The following is a 16440-nucleotide window of genomic DNA, read 5'->3' as shown; positions in this document are numbered from 1 at the left end:
TGTTGTTCTTTCTAGAGCGCTTACCCTTGTCCTGCTATTATCACATTCTGCTTTCTGCTCTTAATGCCACCATCAGCACCTCCTTTAGTCAGCATCACCATCATTAACACCCCTTTGTCCTTTTGTCCATGACATCTCTGGTAATCTCTCTTTTGCCTCCACCTATCACTGGCCTTCTATCCAGCTTCACCCCCCCTCCCCCCCCCCCCCCCGGGCCAACAGTATAAATTTCATTACATTTTTACTTCTCTTTAGTTCTGAAGAACATAAAGACTCAAAACGTCAACTCTTTTTTTCTCTCCACAGAGGCTGTTGGACCTGCTGACTTTTTCCAGCATTTTCTGTTTTTCTTTCTCCGGGCGCTATTGGTTGGGCCTTCGCTCAGTCTCATTGGCTATTGGAGGAAAGCATCAGACGCATCTGGCATTTGATTGGAAGATCATGTCTTGCGGTCTTGCTTTCTCTGTCGTATGATTGGTCCATTGTGATGATGGTTCAGTGGCTCGTTCTGCGATTGGCTACTCTTTCCACGGATTCCTGTTAGAATTGGTGCTTCGTGCTATCTGATAGGTTAGTCCGAAGCGCCATGTGGACTGTGATTGGTGGGTTGCCGGCGACGCGGTGGCTATTGGGGCGGCACGGGCCATACCTCTTCCTTTCTTGCCGGAGCTCAGGAGGTGAGTGTGAGGGTTGGAGAGAACGGCCCTGGGCTGGAGAGAGCGACCGGAGGGAGCGGCCCAGGCCCCGGGTTGGAGAGAGTGGGAAGCGGCCCGGGCTGGAGGGAGCGGCCTGTTCCGCTGAGCTCCCAGAGTGTGCGGCGTGGTAGCCGGCCTTATGATAATGGCCCAGCAGGGCCTGGGCCGAGCCCAGGGGCCTTGGAGATGCTGCGTCGCAACTGAGCGGCCGATTTTGCCCCCCCATCCCACACGGTGGCTGCTGGGCCCGGAGGCTGGTCTCCGACACGTGTCCCAGTTCCTTCCGCTTCCCACCCGGTTCAGGGCCACAGTCTCCAGGCTATCGATGTGTCTTTCTGCGGCCCACATGGCGCCAGCCTCCTGGGCTCCACCCGCTGCCTGTCGGGGGAGATGCTGCTTTCGGACAGTTTTGTTAAGCCCGTTTCTTTGAGTTGCAGCGCGCCTTTTGTAGACCCTCATTCACTGTCCTGAAATAATTTCTAAGGCACTATCCCATTTCTGAATCAGAAATTTTAAAATAAAGATCTTGCATTCCGGCAAACTTCACAATTTCAAATCTTTTTGTTGCAAGTTAACTTATTTTGAAATGAAATCCCTGTTCTAATGTACTAATTTGACAAAGGCTAAAGGCGTTACATGATTAAGGCAGGTTGTATAAACCTTGCGTGTGGAAGAACGCGGAGTAATTTAACCAAGACCTTAGAATCTTAAGACAATTCAAAAGGATAAATTAAAAACATTGTTTCTTCTCGTTGCGAATTCCAGAGTAAGAGGCATAACAAAGTTAAGCTAGGCAGTTTATTAATGAAGTCACTTTCTCCACACAAAAGGCGGTAGAAATTGGAATCATCCATTATCTAACTGAATGTCCTGTTTCAATAATCCAGATTAAGGGGTAGATATTGACCAGGACACTGCAGAGCACTCCCCTGCTCTTTGAACAATTTTATATGACTTTGTGTGCACCTGAAAGGCTAGACTGGGCCATGGTTTAATCTCTCAACTGAAAGAAAGTGCCTCCTGGAATGGAGCACTTTGATCAATGCTACATGTCAGTCTGAGTTATGTGGTCAACTCTCTGGGCTGTTTCTTGATGCCATCACCATCTGTTTCTGAGGTGAGAGTCCATCACTAAGCCAAATTGACAATGTGCAAGGGGGCTATTGTCCCTGTGGTATCTTTACAAGTATTAATTTAATCCCTGTGCCCAAACCTGTCTCAAGTTATTGTTTAAAGTTTAATTCGCTTCCTCTTTGAAAGCCATATATTTTTGGTAGGGCATTCTTTTTTAAAAATCTATCTGGTTGCAAGTCTTTCTTAAATATAAATGTTGGCTGGAGCTTGGCTGTGGGTGTCTCTGTGTTCCAATTATTGTCCTGTTGTGCACTGCCCATTAATCATAGAATGGCTGCAGCACAGAAGGAGGCCATTTGACCTGTTGTGTCTGTGCTGGCTCTCTGAAGGTGCAATTCACCTAGGACCACTCCCCTGGCTTTTCCCTGTATCCCTGCAAGTTGTTTTTTCCTTCATGATAATGATCCCATTACCTTTTGAAAGCCTCAATTGAGCCTGCCTCCACTATACTCCCAGGTAGTGCATTCTAGATCCTAATCACTGCGAAAAGGTTTTTCCTCATGTCGCCATGACTTCTTTTGCCAAGTATCTTATGTCTGAACTCTCTGGTTCTCGATCCTCCCACCAATAGGAACAGTTTCTCTCTATACACTGTTCAAACCTTTCATGATTTTGAATGCCTCTATCAAATTTCCTCTCAACCTTGTCTTCAAGAACAGTCCCAACTTCTCCAATCTTTCTATGTGACTGAAGTTCCTCATCCCTGAATTGAATCTTTTCTGCACCCTGTCTAACACCTTCACATCAAAAGGCTTTCCTCAATGTAATCTTGTGATATGGAAAGGGCTATTTTGAATACTTGTGCTTTTCACAATAAGTCATGATACTAACAGGGAGGCAAGAAGGATGTGTGGATCAGTGCTGTGCTTAAGTAAAACCTCCCAGACACCCACCAACGTCCAGCCAGAGACACTGTCCTTTCTGACTGCTAGGCAGGGGAGGAAATTTGGCAACTCTTTCGGATCCAATTGGAGGTGGGGATTCCTTCACAATGGGCAGTGACGGGGCTGAGGATTCCCAAAGGATCAGAATTCACTGCAACTGTGTGCGATGGCCAGGAATGGAGAGAAAATAAACATAAGTTGATTCCATATGCTTCCAGCAGGACTTGCTAGTGGAAATGCTACCTGATTCAACCATTAGTGCAGTGGCATCACTTTTGCTTTTTAGGTCAGTCCTCTCCTCTAGGACTGGAGCACCCATTTCCAGACTGAGGAATAACAAAATAGTAACACTGCACTGGTAAATTTTTCAAGAAGCAAGTGAATTTGAGGGGCTGCTAAAGCTGCAGGAGTGAGTTCTTCAAGCCAATCTGAGTCCTGTCTTTCCCCAGCATCCCTATACTTTCCAAAAGAAGTTGGTTTTTGAGAGGAGTTCCAATCTTGGCTAATTTGATTTGGGGTACTAGGCGTACGTGTTAAATGCTGCTATTGAAGGGACTGAAGCTTTTAAATGATAACGGGTGGTACCATATTGCCTTACCTGAGGAATTTCTTCATTTCGTTGTCCTATGAATCCTCACCTCATCGTACTTTTTCTCGTCCTGCAGTAAGATCTTGTCTTTAAACCAGCCTGTGGCAATCCTTGGAAGCACTTAAAGATGCCCAGGGAAGACCGAGCTACGTGGAAGTCCAACTATTTTTTGAAAATTATTGTGAGTATAACCGTCTATTTTACCATTAGCTGTCCAAACTGCCTGTTTTCTTAGAACTGATGAAAGTGGAGTTAAATGAAAGAGTAATGTAAAACAGGGCAGGAATTCTGCCCCATCAGAAGTCAAAATTCAATAAATATTAGATTTTAAATACTCTTCAAAATACAGTTGCTGTATTAATAACTTGATAGTAGCCTTTATGTAGCAGTGATCATAACATGATTAAATTTCACATTCAGTTTGAGAAAGAGAAGAGTGGGTCTAAAACTACTTTTTTAAACTTAAAAGCAATTACAAAGGGTATGAAGTCAGAGCTGGCCAAAGTAAACTGGGAAAATAGTTTAAGGGGTAGAAATGCAGTGGCGTACATTTAAGGAGATGCTTCAGTTCTGTTGAAGGGTCGTGTGGACCCGAAACGTCGACTCTTATCTTCTCCACCGATGCTGCCAGACCTACTGAGTTTTTCCAGGTAATTCGATTTTTGTTTTTGATGTTTCATAATGTTCAGCAAAGATACATTCTAATGAGAAAGAAAGATTTTGGAAGAAGAATGCGCTATCTGTGTCTAACTAAGTAAGTTAAAGGTAGTATCAAATTGAAAGAAAAGGCATACAATTCTGTGAAGATTAGTGATAGGTCAGAAAACACAACAGAATTTGAAAAACAGAAAAGAATGACTAAAAGAGTAATTAGGGAGAAATTAAAGTATGAGAGAAAAGAGTTTCTACAAGTATTTTAAAAGGAAGAGTCACTGAAATGAGCGTGGGTCCTCTAGAGAACGAGTCTGGGGAATTAATAATAGGAAATATGGAAAGGGCAGAAGCATTGAAAAGATATTGTCTGCCTTCACTGTAGAAGACACAAATAACATCCCAAAAATATCTGTAACTCAAGAAGCAAAAGGGAGGGAGGAACTTAAAACAATTACAATCACCAGAAAAAGGATATTGAGAGAACAAGTCACCAGGACCTGATGGACCTATCCTTGTGTCCTAAAAGAATTGGCTGCAGAGATAGGTACCTTGGAAGAATTGAATGCACATTTTGGCTCTGTCTTCGCAAAAGAGGACACAAATAATTTCCCAAAAATGTTAGGGAGCCAAGGATCTAGTGAGATGGAGGAATTGAAGAAAATTAGTATTTAAAAAATGGTGCTAAAGAAATTAATGGGATTAAAGCTGAAAAATTCTCAGGACCTGATCATCTACATCCCAGAGTACTAAAGGAAGTGGCCCTGGAAATATTAGATGCATTGGTCATCTTCCAAACTTCTTTAGACTCTGGGGCAGTTCCTACAGATTGGAGGGTGGCACATGGAACCTCACTATTTAAAAAGGGAGGAAGAGAAAAAACAGAATTACAGACCAGTTAGCCTAACATCAGTAGTGGGGAAAATGCTAGAGTCTATTATAAAAGATGTGGTAACAGAACACTTGGAAAGCATTAATGGGATTAGACAAAGTCAGCATGAGTTTATGAAAAGGAAATCATGCTTAACTAATTTATTGAAGTTTTTTGAGCATGTAACTAGTAGAATAGATAAGGGAGAACCAGTGGATGTGGTGTATTTGGATTTCAAGAAGGCTTTTGGTAAGGTCCCATAAGAGGCTAGTGGGCAAAATTGAAGTACATGGGATTGGGGGTAATATACTGGCATGGATTGAGAATTGGTTGACAGACCTGAAACAGAGAGTGGGAATAAATGGACCTCTTTCCGGATGGTAGGTGGTGACTAGTGGTGTCCCGCAGGGATCAGTGCTTGGGCCCCAGCTATTCACAATATATATATAAATGACTTGGATGAAGAAACCAAATGCAATATTTCCAAGTTTGCTGACGACAAAACTGGATGGGGTTGTGAGGAGGATGCAAGGAAGCTTCATGGCGATTTAGACCAGTGTGTGTGTGGGCAAACACAATGCAGATGCAGTATAATGTGGAAAAATGTAAAGTTATACGCTTCGGTGTGAAAAACAGAAAGGCAGTATTATTTAAAGTTGATGTATTGGGAAATATGGATGTACAAAGGGATCTGGGTGTCCTTGTACACCATTCAGTGAAAGTAGACAGGCAGGTGAATCAAGCAATTAGGAAGGCAAATGGTATGCTGGTATTCATTGCAAAATGATTTGAGTTCAGAAGTATGGATGCCTTACTGCAGTTATACAAGGCCTTGGTGAGACCACACCTGGAGTATTGCGTGCAGTTTTAGTCTCCCTACCTAAGAAAGGATATACTTGCCATGGAGAGAATGCAGCGAAGGTTCACTAGGCTGATACCAGGGATGGCAGGACTGTTGTATAAGGAGAGATTGGTTTGACTGGGCCTGTATTCATTAGAGTTTAGAAGAATGAGAGAGGATCTGATTGAAAGGTGTAAAATTCTAACAGGGCTAGATAGACTAGATGCAGGGAGGATGTTTACCCGGGTTGGGAGCCTAGAACCAGGGGCCGCAGTCTCAAGATACAGGGCAGGTCATTTAGGACTGAGATGAGGAAAGAAATAATTCACTCAGAAGGTGGTCAACCTGTGGAATTCTCTACCACAGAAGGCTGTGCAGGCCAGGTCACTGTGTATATTCAAGAAGGAAATTGATAATTTTTTGGATATTAGGGGCATCAAGGGGTATGGAGAGAAAGCAGGAATATGGCATTGAGATAGAGGATCAGCCATGATCGTATTGAATGGCAGAGCAGGCTCGAAGGGCCGAATGGCCTACTCCTAGTTTCTATGTTGTAACTTTCCAGAATTTCCTTGATTCTGGAAAGATCCTATCAGGTTGGAAAATTGTAAATGTAACTCCTCGATTCAAGAAAGGAAAGAGACAGAAAGCAGGAAACTACAGACCAATTAGCTTAACATCTGTCATAGGTAAAATTCTAGAATCTATTATTAAGGAGGTTATAGCAGGGCAGTTAAAAAGATTAATGATTTTGTGAAAGGGCGATTATGTTTGACTAATTTATTAGAGTTCTTTTGAGGAAGTAACAAGTAACGTGGATATAGGGGAACCTGTGGATGTGGTATACTTAGATTTCCAAAAGGTGTTAGATATTGTGCCACATCAAAGGTTACTAAATAAGGCAAAGTAAGAGCTCCTGGTGTAGGGGGAACATGGATAGAGGATTGAATGGCTAACAGGAAGCAGAGAGTAGGGATAAATGGGTCACTTTCGGGTTGGGAAGATGTAACCGGTGGTGTGCCACAGGGATCAGTGCTGGGGCTCAACAATTTACAATCTATATCAATGACTTAGATGAAGGGACGAAATGTATGGTTGCTAAATTTGCTGATGACACAAAGACAGGTTGAAAGTAAATTGTGAAGAGCACATGAAGAGTCTACAAAGTGACCTAAATAGGTTAAGTGAATGGGCAAAGAATTAGCAGATGGCGTATAATGTGGAAAAATGTGAACTGGTTCAATTTGGCAGGAAGGACTGACAAGCAGTTTATTATTTAAATAGAAAAAGATTGGAAATCTCTGCAGTGTAGAGAGATCTGAGTGTTGACCATCTTTAAGACGCCTTACCACCGTTCCTTCATTGTTACTGGGCCAAATTCCTGGAACTCCATCCCTAACAGCACTGTGGGTGTGCTTACACCACATGGACTGCAGCAATTCAAGAAGGTGGTTCACCACCACTTTACTGAGGATAACTAGGGATGGGCAACAAATGCTGGCCTTGCCAGTGGCACACCCATCCCATGAACAATTGAACTCTGCCTTGTAGCCGAGCAAGGAGCCAATCTCAAGAAAATTGGTAGTAGGTGCATATTTGTGCTGTAAATCTTTGTTTCATATGAAGAAAAGGAGAGCTGATTGAGACCTGGTGTGCTTATACATACTTACAATTTACCTGTGATTTCTCTTCAGCAACTATTGGATGACTATCCAAAATGTTTCATTGTTGGGGCAGACAATGTTGGGTCCAAACAGATGCAGCACATCCGTATATCACTGCGTGGCAAAGCCGTCGTGTTGATGGGAAAGAATACCATGATGCGCAAAGCCATCCGAGGCCATCTGGAGAACAATCCTGCTCTAGAAAAGTAAGCGAGGTGCCCAAGTATACATTTTCTGGTGGTTTTGGCCATGCGTGAATTGATGCGATTGTTTTGTATGTGTGGCATTGCTCTAAAATCTCATTTCTCGCCAGGCTTCTGCCTCATATCCGTGGCAATGTTGGCTTTGTATTCACTAAGGAGGATTTGTGCGAGATCCGTGACCTGCTTCTGTCCAACAAGGTAAAACTCTTGGGCTGCTCCTCTGATAAATTTGATATGATAAAAAGAGTTCAATGTAGAAATCTCCTTCTATAGAATTGATTGGATTTTTCAGCTACTTTTTGATTGATTTTGATCTATATTCAACCTAAAAACATCTAGTTTTTTTGCACTGATATGACATTCCTGTGTTAGTGGAATTACATTCTGCCATGATGGGGGCCTTTAATACGGTCCAAGTGTTGCTATCTTCATCTGTGAAAGGCTTTATTTGGAGAGCTTACTTGTTTTATGGAACATGAAAGATTTACGTTAACAAGGTTCTGCCTGTATTGTTCAATGCCGAATTTCACACTGTCCTGCTGTGTCTTTATCCCAAGAGTGCTAATTTATTGTGTTTCTTCCACAGGTTCCAGCTGCTGCCCGTGCTGGTGCAATTGCCCCTTGTGAGGTTACTGTGCCAGGTCAAAACACAGGTTTGGGTCCTGAGAAGACCTCCTTTTTCCAGGCTTTGGGCATTACCACCAAAATCTCCAGAGGAACCATTGAAATTTTGGTGAGTGGTCATGAATGGATGTGTGAACCTCATGTGTGTTCGTTTTATTTGCAGTTTTCCTTTCATCAACGTACTGACTGAAACCTGCTTCTTACTAGTTTCAATTTCTTAGTTCTGCCAGTTTTACCAATTGGCTTGAAAATTGACATGCTTGCTCCTGTGATTTTCTGAAACCTTGGACACTTTTAGTGATCGTTTTCATTGGCCCAGATCTTCTTGTCGGTGTCAGAATGGGTGTCCAAAGTTGACTCTGGCTTAATCTTCCCATTTACCACTTTACGCTGGAAGATTTCCACCTTCTGATGGCGGCTCCAGCAGGGATGCAGGGACAAATTGTCAGATGTAGTTCCAAAGCAGCCACATCCCCTTTTCTCAACATGAATTGAAGACACACCCCTTAAAGTCTGTCTTCAGTTCATTGATTTACATTGTTTTAAATGAAGCTGTACCCTCTGAAACTGCACAGCCTCACGCCACTGACAGTCATAAACCCTCAACAATGTTCACACCCCCTTCCTCAACCCTTGACAAAGGTTCAACCCCATTCCCCTACCCCTGGCAATGTTCACCCCATTCCCTCATCCACCAACAGTGTTCACCCCCCTCTCTCACCCGCCAAAAATCTTCAATCTGCCATCCCCAGTACTCCCCGACTATACTGACTCTTCCAACGTTAGCCAGACAGGTGCCAGGGATTCCAGAATGTGAATCGGGGAGGGGTTGAACATTCCCAGGAGGGAGGTACACATTGCTGTAAGTTCTGGAGTGCTTTGACACTCAGCTGATTTACTCAAGAGATTTGCTGATTTTATACCTGCTGTGAAAAACTTAATTAATTCCATGTAAAAACTGGTGTAAGTATAGGACAAACAGCCCAAGTCTCCATGGTTCTGGCCATCTGATCCCACTGTCATCGGAATCACAGAGCAGTCTGGGCAGTGTAAAACTGGCAATGGAAAATTGAACTTCCTGCATAAGTGCCAAGGATATGCACACTTTGGGACTCCCTCCCCATATTGGGAGATTTGGCCATTGAACTAATAGGGTCACTGTTCTTTGAGTCGCTTAGTTTTATTATAGAATTCTAGGATTTTATTGCTAATCTGGGGATTCCATTATATTTGATATTATTCCTGTTGATTTATTGACCAAATAGGCTTTAATGCGATTGACAGAATTTTTTTTTATTAGTTTGATGTTTGTGAGGTTATTTTAAGAATTTCTTCACTTTTATCTGATAATGTAAATTGGTGGCCTTGATCAGATTTTCTTCTAACATCCTGATTTTTTTCCCCCTTAAAATTAATTTGACCTAATCCCAGACCGATGCTGTTTCTAAAGTTGAATCAGCAGCTATAAGATTATAGCTCTTGATTTATCTTTAAAACTTGAATTAATTCTTGACGCTTTCCTTTACTGTTAGCTGCTTTTTAGTGTGGAATATTGTCTCCTTATCCTGACAAATGATTGACTTGTCCTGTAGAGTGATGTGCAACTCATCAAGATTGGTGACAAGGTGGGAGCCAGTGAAGCCACTCTGCTGAACATGTTGAACATCTCTCCCTTCTCCTATGGCTTGGTGATCAAGCAGGTTTATGACAATGGCAGTGTGTACAACCCTGAGGTCCTCGATATCACTGAAGAAACTCTGCAGAAGTGTTTCCTGGAGGTACGTGAACGAATTGCTGAAGCTTGTTGCTCGGGATTTCATAAACTATGAAGATCTTGGCTGTTTTGGATTCAGCATATTGTGTCAGTTTTGCATATTGTGCAAACAAATTTAAGGCTCATAAGTTGAAGCTGCAAAATATTAGCTCCCAATGATCTTTCATCAGCCAAGCTGCTAAATGATGTGCCACATACTTTTGCCTTCAGGTACAAGCGTCCATTGTTAAATGGTCAAAGGGAACCATGCACAAATAAGACAGGGGTTTCAGGGAGCTGGGGTGGGGCTGCATTACATTTTCATTCAAAGCCGTAGCTTGCCCTTGCTGTGATTTTTACCCATCGGTTCATTGTTTTCGCAGGGAGTTCGTAATGTGGCCAGTGTGTGCCTGCAGATTGGTTATCCAACCATTGCCTCTATACCACACTCCATCATCAACGGCTACAAGAGGGTGCTGGCTGTCGCTGTGGAGACAGACTACTCCTTCCCATTAGCTGAAAAGGTAATGGTCAAAGTGTCTTAAGTTGAATTCCAACTCTTCAAATGTAAATGGATCCATTGTCTTAGAAATTACAAGTTCACTCCTGATGATTATGGATGAGGATGTCCAGTCAGCCGGCTTGAATCCCGAATGAGCCTGAAGTTTTCCATTGCAGCATTTAATTGTTCTTAATTCATATCTGTGCTCGCTCTATTGCTGTAACTGGGAGTCCATTCAATGCACTCAGAATCTTACAACACAGAATTATTGATCATTTTGTTTTTTCAGATCATTTGCCACTTCCTCTTATCTTGGAAATTAATTTTATTTTCTGGATTTACATTTCCCTATTACTTATCTAACTACCAATGCAAGAGCAACACTGAAAGTTTCAATCTTTTCCTTATAATCCAGACAAGGGAACCTGACACTATGATGGAGTCTGAGTAAAGTACTGTATACAATTTGATAACCTGAATTGTGCTCCTTCAGTTCAGTATGGTTCAGCTTTGTTGATTGCTGCTCTGTTGTTTGGACATTTTCAGCATTGAGTCTAAGACTCCAGGGTCTCATTCAATTTCAACCATAAACCTTTATCTACTGGTGACTAAAGAGGGTGTAAATGGGGTGTGGTGCAGTAGGTATGAGGGGTGTTGGAGGGTTTACTGCAGGCTGATATCCTAATGATACAATAAATTTTGGTCCATCTATGAAGTCAGTTCAACAGATTGATTAGTCAGTAAGCACTGCAATCTGCTTGTAAATGCACATTTGCATTCAGCAACACTTAACTGGACTTTTTAGAGGCTGATTTCTCTTAATGCTTTTTCTCCGCAGATATCAATGATCTAAAGTTCTTCCCTGTGGTTACCCTTTATTTCTGGTGTTTAATTTGTGTCTTCTACTGTGAAGACAAAGGCAAATTATTTTTTTAATGTCTCTTCCATTTCCTAGTTCTCCGTGATAATTTCACCTATCTTTGCCTTTAAAGAACCAACATTTGCTTTTCTACTTTCTTTTGCATACTCACATAAGCTCTTACAACCTGTTTTTATACCCCTGTCTTTAATTTACTTGCTGAATAATTTGAATTTCAATGGAATGTATTTTTGTTGAACATTTTGAATTGTTTCTTCAAATGTTTCCCACTGTTTGTTTAATGCCACACCTTTTAGTCTATTTACCCAATCAACCTTGGTGATCTATTCCCTCTTACCTCTGTAATTTACTCTATTTAAGTTTAAGATTCTTGTTTGGGACTGGAGTATGTTGCTTTCAAACATAATATGGAATTCAAATGTATTAGGATCACGTTTTCTCAGGGAATCTTTTGCTCTGAGATTACTAGCTGACCCTGTCTCATTGCAATACTAGATAGCTTTACCATAGTTGGTTCCACAATGTATTGTTCCAGAAAACTTACAAACTCATCTTCCAAACCACCTTTGCCAGTCTATATGAAGATTAAAGTCCCCCACAATTCGTACATTGACTCATTACAAGTTCCATTTTTTTGGCTTATTGCCCTGTACACCTATCTACAGTTAGGCCTATAAACTACACCCGTCTTCTGGCCTTTGTTATTCCTAATCTCCACCATATTTAATTCTACTTTCTGAACTTGTAACCCAGATCCTTTATCATAATTGTCCTTCTGTCATCCTTTACTATCAGGATTACTTCTCCTTTTCCGTTTTGTCTGTCTCTTTTTGAAATGTTGTGTACCCTGGAATACCTATTTCCAAACCTTGGTCACCTTGTAACCATGTCTATAATAGCAATTAAATTTAAACTATTTATCTCTACTTGTCCCACTGATTCATTTATCTTATTGTGGATGTTTCGTGCATTCAGATAAGGGTCCTTTAATTTTAAAAATTTTTTACTACTGATTTTTGAAAGGACACTATTTGCTGATGTACTATTGTCATTAAACTTTGTTCCCATCTGTCCCACTCTGCTTGCCTTTACCCAAATCACTACGCCGTTCTGTTGTCTCTATTTTTCTCTTCGGATTTCCAAATCTTCCTTTACCTGAACCCTCCCCCACTCCCCCAGTTTTAGTTTAAAGCCCTATCCATAGTCCTAGTTTGGCAGTTTGCCAGGGCACTAATCCCAGCACAGTTTAAGTGGAGCCCATCCCAACAAACCAGCTCCCTCTTCCCCACTATTGGTGCTCGTGCCCCATGCGTTGAAATTCCTTCTTCCCACAGCACTCTTTTGAGCTGGTTGTTTAACACACTAATCTGCTTGACCCTATGGCCTGTGGGTCTAGTAACAATCTGCTAGATTAACTGAGGTTCTGCATTTTATTTTGGGCCCTACTCATACTCTCTCAACAGAACATCTTTCTTAGTTTTACCAATGTTGTTGATCCTTACATGGACCACTTGAAGTTGTCTCAAAATACGATGTCCTTTACCCTGGCACTAGGCAGGCAACACAGTCTTCAGAACTGTTGCAGCTATAGAGAACGCCATCCCCTGACTATACTGCCTTCTTCAGTACCACATTCCTTATCACTCTCCTCCACTTGAATGGCATCCTGCACCATTGTGCCATGGGTCATTTCTCATCCACCCTACAGTCCTTGTCCTCATTCACACAGGTAACAAGTACCTTGTGCCTGTTAGCTGAGGCTTCTCCATCACTACGTGCTGGATCCCCATACCTGCCTGACTCTCAGTCATGCCTTGGCCAACTCTAAAGTTCTACTTGACCTAAGAGGTGTGCCTTCTCCTGGAACTGTGCCAGGTAACTCTCCCTCTACTTGATGCCTCATATTTTCTGTAGCTTGGGCTGGGAAATCTGCAAACATTTACTTCAGAGATGGTTGCCCAGGACTGCAATATTGTACAGACTGAAATGCATTCCATAAATCCTCCTTTTCCCTTTCTGCTGAATTTCCACTTACACCAAGTTCCCAAATCACTGTGCAGTAGCGAGCACTGTCTACTAGAGCTTATGGCTTACATAAACTATATATAGTCAGTATCCTGCTACATGTAATTAACACTTGTTCAGGCAACCACTTTTGGCTGATTGACAATTAACCACCACTGCCAGGCTGTTTCTGTTAACTGGGTATCTTAATCAGCTTGCAGTTTCTTTTGCAGTATTAAAGTTCTAAGTCAGATTCTAACTAATCTAACTTCCAGCTTGAGAACTACTTAGCAGGGAGATCCCATTTGCTCCTGACTTAATACTCGGTTCACAAAGCATTCTGTTCCTGGATCACTCCGGTGTAGAAATTGTAGACACCCTAACTAATAAATGAGCTTTTTAGGTTTTAATTTTTCTTTTTAAATGCTGAAATTTGTTTAAAAAACAATTGCAGTTTGACTTTTTAAATAGCTGTGTCTAACAGTTTATAATTCGACTTCTGGTGAATGTGATTTGTAACTGTTGCACAGATGAAAATCTGCTGTTTTTCAATTTTTCCATTGATTCTCTTCCTGCAGCTGCCTAGGCCCTAAGCTTTGGAATTCCATCCCTAAAACCTCCACCTCCCTACTTTATTCTTCCTTTAAGGCATTCCTTAAAGCCTTCCTCCTTATCAAACTTTTGGCCACTTGTCTTGTTAGCTCCTCGCCTGGCTCAGTGCCAAATTTTGATTATTCTCCTATGAGTACATTGTGGCACGTTTTGCTATTAGTCACTGTATAAATGCAAGTTGTTTAAATGTATGCTAAGATGTTGGGCCACTGCCAGTATTCTAATTTCGAAGTGTATTGTTTTGCAATGATTATTTCTTATTCTTAACAGGTGAAGACTTACCTGGCCGATCCGTCAGCTTTTGTGGCCCCTGTTGTCGAGGCTGCTCCAGTTGTTGTCAAGGAGGAAGTGAAGGAGGTGAAGGAAGAGTCTGAGGAATCGGATGATGACATGGGCTTTGGTCTGTTTGATTAAAACTCAGCTAGTCATGGCTAAATGATAAGCCTGACCAAAATAAAGCATTTTATCTACAGAAGCGTGTTTGTGGGCTGACATTTATTTGTGTTTTGTAGTTTGCTTAATGTTTTTTGTTCATTGGATTCTCAAGTTCATTCATCTATACTTATGGAGCTCCAATGGCTTGACTTCATAAAAATCTAAACCTGTTTCAATTCCATATTGTGAAGTCTGTGCAGCTTAAATGTTGCAAGTTTAGGAGGAGAGGTTTGACATGAATATTTTGGATTTAATGTCAATTTTTATATGGATTTGGCCAAGAAACTAGACTGAGGAATGCACATGGAGGTTATCGTGGAAACATTTAAATTACATGAAATACACACCCACTAACAGGCAGCAGGACCAGATGGGATGCATCAGAACATGTGAACATATCAATTAGGAGCAGGGGTAGGCTACTTGGCCCCTCAAGCCTGCTCTGCCATTCAATAAGATCGTGGCTGATCTGATTGTACCTTAACTCCACATTCCTGTCAACCCTCAATAATCCTTCATCACCTTGCTCGAGAATCTATCTAGCTCTGCTTTAAAAATATTCAAAGACTCTGCTTCCACTGCCTTTTGAGGAAGAGAGTTCCAAAGGCTCATGACCCTCTAAGAAAAAAAAATTCTCCTCATCTCTGCCTCAAATGAGCGACCCCTTATTTTTAAACAGTGACCCCTAGTTCTAGATCCCACAAGAGGAAACATCCTCTCCACGTCCACCCTGTCAAGAACCCTCAGGATCTCATATGTTTCAATCAAGTCGCCTCTTAATCTTTTAAACTCCAGCGGTTACAAACCTAGCCTATCCAACCTTTCCTCATAAGACAACCCACCCATTCCTGGTATTAGCCTAGTAACTCTTCTCTGAACTGCTTCCTAACTTATTTACATCCTTCCTTAAATAAGGAGACCAATACTGTACACGGCCCTCATGATTTGGTTTCACCAGTGCCCTGTACAACTGAAGCATAACTTCCCTACTTTTGTTTTCAATTTTCCTTGCAATAAACAATAACATTCTATTAGCTTTCTTAATTACTTGCTGTACCTACAAACTAGCTTTTTGTGATTCATGCCCTAGGACACCCAGATCCCTCTGAACCTCAGAGCTCTGCAATTCCTCACCATTTGGATAAAATGCTTTTTTATTCTTCCTGCTAAAGTGGACAGTTTGACATTTGCCCACATTATACTCCTTTTGCCAGATCTTTGCCCAATCACTTAACCTATCCATGTCTCTTTGTAGCCTCCTTACGTCCTCTTCACAATTTACTTTCCTACCCACCTTTGTGTCATCAGTAAATTTAGCAACCATACATTCGGTACCATATACTGAGGAAATTAAGGGTGGAAATTGCAGAGGTTCTGGCCATAACTTTCCAATCCTCCTTAGCTACAGACAAGGTTGTTGTCCGGAGACTGGAGAATTGCAAATATTACACCGTTGTTCAAATATAAGGATACACCCAGCAGCTAGAAACAGCCAGGTTAAACATTGGTGATGGGAAAACGCATAGAGATGATAATCTAGGATAAAGCTAACAGTCAGTTAGGAAAATCTGTGCTGATTAGAAAAGGTCAGCACAGATTTGTTCAAGGCAAATAATGTTTAACTAATTTTATTGATTTTTTTTGATCAGGTAACAGAGGTAGTTGATGAGGTTAATGTGGTTGAAGTTGTGTCCATGGGCTTCCAAAAAACATTTGATAAAGCTCCACATAATAGACTTGCCAGCAAAATTAAAGCCCATGAGACAAATGGGAAAATGTTAGGAAAGATACAAAATTGACTGAATGACAGGGAACAGAGTAGTATTGAACAACATCCTGGGGGTTACCATTGACTAGAAACTGAACTGGACTAACCATATAAATACTGTGGCTACAAGAGCAGGTCAGATGCGAGTAACTCACCTTGCAACTCCCCTGAGCCTGTCCACCATCTACAAGGCACACGTCAGGAGTGTGATGGAATACTCCCCACTTGCCTGGATGAGTACAGCTTCCACAACACCCAAGAAGCTTGACGCCATCCAGGAAAAAGCAGCCCATTTGATTGGCACCCCATCCCAGACATTCACTCCCTCCA

The 16440-nt window shown here is 41.7% G+C and overlaps 1 protein-coding gene across 2 annotated transcripts; it reads left to right on the top strand.

Moving 5' to 3' along the window:
• Positions 1-614: 614 nt before the first annotated feature.
• rplp0 (ribosomal protein, large, P0) lies at positions 615-14382 on the top strand. Of its 2 annotated transcripts, none has more exons than XM_078553929.1 (8): positions 615-677; positions 3379-3483; positions 7360-7535; positions 7643-7730; positions 8119-8265; positions 9749-9934; positions 10293-10433; positions 14178-14382. In XM_078553929.1, the coding sequence occupies exons 2-8, from the start codon at positions 3430-3432 to the stop codon at positions 14319-14321; spliced, it is 936 nt and encodes a 311-aa protein (XP_078410055.1). In that variant the 5' UTR covers positions 615-677; positions 3379-3429; the 3' UTR covers positions 14322-14382. The 2 variants fall into 2 exon arrangements, with proteins under 2 accessions (XP_078410055.1, XP_078410056.1); XM_078553930.1 differs by lacking the exon at positions 615-677 and adding an exon at positions 1117-1812.
• Positions 14383-16440: the final 2058 nt, after the last annotated feature.

Source organism: Cetorhinus maximus, chromosome 12 (genome assembly GCF_964194155.1).
Source record: "Cetorhinus maximus chromosome 12, sCetMax3.hap1.1, whole genome shotgun sequence".
NCBI lineage: Eukaryota > Metazoa > Chordata > Chondrichthyes > Lamniformes > Cetorhinidae > Cetorhinus > Cetorhinus maximus.
This window is presented reverse-complemented; position numbering and strand designations above follow the sequence as displayed.

Excerpts from the sequence above, each read along its gene's own strand:
- rplp0 (XM_078553929.1), top strand. The coding sequence starts at position 3,430 with ATGCCCAGGGAAGACCGAGCTACGTGGAAGTCCAACTATTTTTTGAAA. Across the intron at positions 3,484-7,359 it reads ACTATTTTTTGAAAATTATT|CAACTATTGGATGACTATCC; the intron begins GTGAGTATAACC and ends ATTTCTCTTCAG. Across the intron at positions 7,731-8,118 it reads ACCTGCTTCTGTCCAACAAG|GTTCCAGCTGCTGCCCGTGC; the intron begins GTAAAACTCTTG and ends TTTCTTCCACAG.